This window comes from Rhagoletis pomonella, unplaced genomic scaffold (genome assembly GCF_013731165.1).
Source record: "Rhagoletis pomonella isolate Grant_MI unplaced genomic scaffold, Rhpom_1.0 Rhpom_scaffold_00003, whole genome shotgun sequence".
NCBI classification, from domain to species: Eukaryota; Metazoa; Arthropoda; class Insecta; order Diptera; family Tephritidae; genus Rhagoletis; species Rhagoletis pomonella.
The window spans coordinates 7909364-7916052 of NW_023458557.1; the positions used below are offsets into that span (position 1 = coordinate 7909364).

General features: G+C 39.8%; 1 protein-coding gene across 1 annotated transcript in view; it reads left to right on the forward strand.

Annotated features, from left to right (window-relative positions):
- The window catches only part of LOC118736010 (activity-regulated cytoskeleton associated protein 2-like), a 1796-nt gene extending 969 nt beyond the window's left edge, over nt 1-827 (forward strand). The window contains exon 2 of the mRNA XM_036466116.1: nt 797-827. Coding sequence (XP_036322009.1) covers nt 797-827 — 31 coding nt within the window. The remainder of the gene's footprint in view (nt 1-796) is intronic.
- Nucleotides 828-6689: the final 5862 nt, after the last annotated feature.

Sequence of the window (6689 nt, forward strand, 5' to 3'; positions counted from 1 at the left end):
CAGCAACGCGACTTATATACTCCACAGAGCAACAAGAGCTACTGTAATTGTTGCTACGAACTGAACAAGTAGTTGGTTTAATTGTATTTACAAAACTCCGCTAGGTTGCATTTTCTAGCCTATGTTAAACGATCTATTACAATATAAGTCGGTGTTTACATTGATGCACAAACAAACAATAGTATATGATTTGAACGATTAGAAAAACTTATATAAACAAAATATGAGATCGCTTCACATATGTATTCCTCAATTCGGACCTCCGTTTGTGTTTGTTTTTTTAATAAAGTACGGTATTTTTTTTTTTATAAATTTTCAGCAACACATATATGTAAATGCTATATGTATGTATGTCAAATTAAATGGGTTCGATATAACTCACTTTGTTGTTGAGGGGGTATATGGGGTACAATTTTGGGTTTAGTTTTGGGGTAAAACTGTTTTCCGGATCGTCCTTCCTTTCTCTTTTGATGGATGAATTAGGTTTTTATTTAAGTTTATGTTCTTGTGGGTTTTTTACGCGGCGCGCTCGATCTATTTGGATACATATGTGACTCTGTACACTGTTATTGTTGATATGTTTTTATGTAAGTATATATGCAATTTTTTATTTTTACTTTTTGTCTTGTGGAAAGCTTCACTCGGTTCACTTAAAATGGTATAACTTGCTTTTTTCAGTTTTCACATAATAATGTAAATATATATTTATCTACGAAATGTGCAACGTTATACTTTTATTGTCGTTGTTGGTTGTGGACTGTATACACTTTTTTCTTCTGTTTGTTTTCCTTTATAGGTGCCGTTTAGTAGGGCTCGAAGGTCCATGAACACTTTGGGCCTTATGGATCCTTCTAGGTTTTTTTTGGCTTACCACTTATATCACTTCAACAAAAACACTGAATTTTACTTTGAAACTATAACTAATGTATGTTTATTAACAAATTCGGACACGTCCGCTCGGGGGAAATTTCGTACGATTGTGTCACATCAAAGTAAAATTGACAAGCTATATGTGTGTGTGTGTATTACAAGTGTGGTGTGTTTACAGAGGTGGTGGAGAAGTCAAATGTCAAAGTGTTTTATTTACAATAGTTAGTGTGAATTTATGTGTGTGCGAATGTAGAGTGGATGATGCGACATCTGCTGAGGACGGTTGATGGTGGAGTCGGAGCTGCTCACTTTGTTTTTTTATTTGTAAAACTCTTTTTTCAACACTTATATTGGGGTCACCCATGTGGCTAAATTCGCCTAATAAAGGGTTAAACGACTGAAAAATCGCTACAATAAATAGTTTGAATAACAAATTTTAGTTATCCAAGAATATACTTTATTATGACTTGTACAAATCTTGCCTGTCTGATTTTAAGACTCTTGATCAGTCCCTGCGCAAAAGTTACATTCTGAACTAAAACTGAAAAATGTATAGTAATTTCAAAAACCATATAAAGACCAATCCCAAAATTTTCTGGTCTTTTATTAAATCGAAAAAAAAATCTAATATCCCGGTTCGATATTTTATAAAAACAAGAATGTCCAAGATACGTCAAATTTTTTGCTGACTTTTATAACGAAAACTTTGTATCCGAGATTGACACAGTGGATGTAGCAGCGATGCCTCCGAATCATGTCCGTTGTTCGGATTTTTATCATTAACAGATGATGTTTTAAAGAGCATCTTAAACCTTAAGTCATCGACGCAAACAGATGCGGATTGGCTATCTCTTTTTCTTTTCAAAAATTGTGAGGCCCTTATGAGACTTTTAACGGAAATTTTTTAACTTATCCATCTCTTCGGGAACATTCATGGGAAAGAAATATACTACTCCGATTCTGAAAAGTGGAAACAAAAACGATGTCTCAAATTATAGACCAATAGCTAAATCAACCACGGTTGCCAAACTTTTTGAAAGTGTTCGTTAAGTTTTGAAGTTAAGGGCAAAATGTGACACGCTGTCCAGAATGTTATTTGCCCGAACCAGCACGGTTTTTTCAAAGGAAGATCTACCGCATCAAATCTCACTATTTTTACCGAAGCTTGCCTTACGAGTTTTGAGTCTGAAAACCAAGTCGATACTTTATATTCCACCTTTTCCAAGGCATTTCATAAGGTTTCACATTGAATTTTGATCGCTACATTAGCTTGTTTTGGTTTTCATTCAAAGTTTCTCGATTGGATTAGCTCTTATTTATATGATAGGTACTGCGCTTAAGCACTGGAAAATATGTTTTCCCGTTATTTCCATGCGAGCTATATGAGTTCCCGTTTCTTATTCTCGAAATTTAGAAGGTATGCAGATGATCTCAAAGTTTATTCTGTTATAAAAAATGCTGAAAATTCCATTTTCCTTTCAATCTGATCTTAATAGGGTAATGTCTTGGTGTGAGGGAAACTGTATTAGTTTGAGTATTAATAAATGTTATCACATGGAAAGCTAAATAAAACTAATACCTCATATACTATATCTGATTGCCTTCTTAAATCAGTAGTCCAGATCAAAGATTTAGAAATTAGCTTCGTACTTCGAAGTACAGTCAAATGTACTTCTTTGCAATATTTTGTAGTTCAAGTCCTGTACTTATCGGACCTTCTGGACGATCTCCACATGGCCTGGGCGATAAATTCGTTCACACACTTCGTTTCGCCTGGGACCGATGGCATCATACCTGCGCAGCTGCAAAGGGCTCTGGAGGTGACGTTGATTGGCTCCTATTTATGCGAACAGCGTGAGGGCATCCCCAAGGCTTGCAGGGTAGCCAGTGTTGCTTTCATTCTGAAGACAAGAAAAGGCTGTTCCTTCTAGAGGAACTGGAAAAGTGGACAGTTGGGTTAAGGGAAGATTTCTAGACATCCTTATTGATCTGGCTGAATGTTACCTGAACCAGTAAGACGGAACTGATCTTGCTTACTAGGAAGTACAAGACTCACGTTGTGGCCCTTCCCTGGAGTAGTGATGTTCGTCTGCGGCCCTTAGGCAGGTTCAAGCGCTTAGGCTTGATTCTGGATAGGAAGATGTCGTGGAAGCCTTACATTGAGGAAAGGGTAAGAAAGGCGTTGGTTGTCTTTCACTGATGTAGGGGAGCTATCGGTACAAGGCGAGGCCTCTCACCCAAAGTAATTCATTAGCTCTATGAAGTCAGGTTTAAGCTTATCTTGTTTTCCGGGGCCCTTGCCTGGTGGGGGTTGTAGGTGTTCAGAGATTTTAGCCATCTCAGTCTCAGTGGTTAATCAAAAACTACAACTTTTTCCTTTCGTTTGGTATATGGGTAGTATTGGTTCATATCTTTTAAGTATGTTTATTGTATTCAAATATATGAGCATAAATGATTTTCCAAACAAAATCACTTCGTCATCATTTTGCAAATACGTGCTTGCGCTGGAAGTGAGAGAAGGAGACAAAAAGTATGTGTGTGTAGGTAATTCGGCTTTTAAGTGACAGATGGTGCAATCTTTATAACCTAATCTCAGAGTATATATGCAAACCCATACATACATACGTACATATATTGATTGCAGTTAATGTAGATCTGTTTTTGACGTAGAATTTGTTGCCAAGGCCTAAGCACGCAGCGAGACAATGAAATAAGGCGTCGTGATTCACCTGGGTACGCTCGCATCCGGCACGACCCAGCTCGTCGGATTGGGATGGATGTTTTGGTGATCACCTTGGAAGTAAAATTGCACCGCGTCAACAATAAATAAAATCGTACCCCTTCACGTGACGACGGATCTCCACCAACGTCGCTATAACACCTGGCCTTGTGTCGTTCCCTCATAACAACAGCTGTCTTAGTCCCCCAACCCCCCACCCGAATGTATCTGTCCCCTTACCGACAATCCGAGTCCGCCCACTCTGTCGTCCATCCGTCTCTCCGGTCCCGCAGTTCGCCTCCGTAGGTTCGAGGCCGGCCTATCTTCCCCTCCCGTCCAAGGCTAATGATAGCCCTTGTTGATCAGCCCCAAAACCGTACACGTATGCATACCCCAAGTTACCTCATCGTCCGAGCATCATCCGAGTCTCCCTCAACTCATACACTTCGCGTTTGCTTTAGTACTTCATTTTACGTATAATTTATTTCACAAACGAAAATTCAGTTGACATTATTTACTACAAATTAAATACACTAAAATTTCTAGACCACTGACGTATTCCTGAAACGAGAATAGTGGAGAAGAAACATGGAATTCGTCATAATAGTTCAATTACATAACCACTTGTCTACTTGGTCGTAACCCTAACGCTAGGCGCAGATTGCATCCGATAGGCCGACCGATTTCGGCCGAAGAATTTGACCGTCCGAAATGTTGCGCACACTTAACCAGATTATTTGCCGACCGTATTTGTACACACAAATATAGTTTTCATTACAATTTTTTAAGCAGTGTAATATTTTGATACATTTTAATTGACATACTCTAAACATGTGATTTTATATGTAATTGTTTTGTTTTTGCACCCAATAACTTAATTTTTCGCAGTCCATTTGTTCCTTTTCACCTGACATCGGACGAGAAAAACAAACATGTTTGAATTTATCGTCACTGACGGACGTCAACGGCCGATTTCGGTTCGGTTATCGGTTTATGTGTGAGAGCGCTCATATAATCACAAGTGTTTATTTATATCGCCCGCATATAGCCGATATCGGCCGAGCACAATTCGCCCGATGCCGGCTGCAGTGTGCGCGTAGCGTAAGCTGCCTTTTCAAATGAGTTCGCAGACTTGGTGCGCTTATGTGCGCTATTCGACGTTTATATGGCTCCGTCGTTACTCTTCGTATTACAAAATATTCAATCTAATTTTAATAATTTTAATATCTAAGCTATTTACAAGGGATGACTTATTTCTGACCCTTTGTATCCTTCAAATAATTTGTCCAAAGTTGATACTTGCGTCTGTAATCCCCACATAAGTTTCGGGAAAAACTATCATCAAATCCATTTACCGGTGTTAATAATAATAATAATAGATTGGCGCTTACACATACATTAGTGTTTGGCCGAGTTTCTCCTCCGATTTGTGGCGTGCGCCTTGATGTTGACACACAAAGCGGAGGGACCTACAGTTTTACGCCGACTCCGAACGGCGATTGTATTTTTATGAGAAGCTGTTTATTTTCATGGCAGAAATGCACTCGGAGGCTTGCCATTGCCTGCCGAGGGACGACCGCGGTTAAGAAAAAACCTTTTTCCTATATTTTTTTGCGATATTGCTTTAACCAGGGCATGAACTCAGGCGTTGCGGAGTGGAAGCGCGCACTGCTTACCACTGCACCACAGCGGCGGACCGGTGTTAGACAACCACAAAGTCGTTCACTCGGCTTTGCTGGTTGGATGCGCCTACAAGAGGGACGGAGGCGTGTACAAACTCGCGCTACTATCAAATAAGTAAATCTTTAGCTCAGATAAATCGCTCGTTGCCTTTACTCTGAGACTTCAACGGTGAAACAAAATTTGTAAGCGCCGACTTGGCGAGTAAATGCTGTGTGCACAAACTGACATTCTGATCTTGCGGCACAGATGAGATGTGCGTCTTGACAAAAATACATAAAACAGCGTGAAATCCCTATGGAGGGAGATTTCGAGGCACGCAATCTCCGCTTGTTTTCACTGGGCAGGTATGCGATTATCACCTCCTCTAAAACGTGCGTGAGGTGGGCAGCAATGATTTCCAGGGGAACAAATTTGCAGCTACTCGTTCTCGATACTGCGTTACTAATATTCGTCCCTCAGCCTTTTAAATACGTATATATCCTTTAGGAGAATGAAATCACTGAATATTTCGTTCATGCCAAAGCTTAAATTTATATATATTTACCTAGATGATTCCGGATAAAGATCTAATATGATGCTTGTCAATCGAAGGTCAATCCAAAAGGGAGAAATGTGCGAAATTGGATGCACTTAGCACTTTCAAAGTCTGGGATGCGTTCGAAAAGTATTACAACTTCACCCTACAGAGCTGTATTATTGCGGTAGGTGCGTTCACCTCAGCAAAAATGAAACAATATTGCCAGAAACATGGACAATGTTTCTCGGATTTAATTTCTTTATTTTTATTATATTTTATTTTTTCCAGATCGGTCGTAACCGGGCGAATTGATCGATGAGCTACACGATTCGGTCGGCTCAAAAGACGACCTGATGGACTCTGAGGGCCCGAACGCACGTCCCTGACTTACATTTTCAAATCCTTTGCATGGAAGATCCCGATTGATCTGCCTTTCGTATCCGCTAGCTCGTATAAACAATTACCAACGCATCTGTGGATTATGGCTTTAACAAACTTTGAGGCCACCTTGGCGTTGAACCCGCCTGCCGCATCACTCTGCCGGAAACTTTTCCTATATACAACTTGGCCTACTGCATATGTAATAGACTTTGCTCGTGTGTTGTACACTCTACGACCATTCTCGTAGGCCTGCTTGAAGCTCTGAGCTACGGTTTAGGTGATAATAAATGAAATGAAAAAACCAAAGCGAAATATTTGTTTTGTAGTATATTTAAATTTAGAAATATTCATAGTCAAAGTTAAACAAATATTGGTATAAGTAACGGTGGTATTACCTTCGTGACAGTGGCCTGGTAGCTGCTGGTCTGCCCGATTAGATCTTCTTAACCGAAGTGAAGTAAAAGGTTTACGGGACCTTAAATCGGACCGCCGGACAGTAACTGACGTTAAGGGGAAACT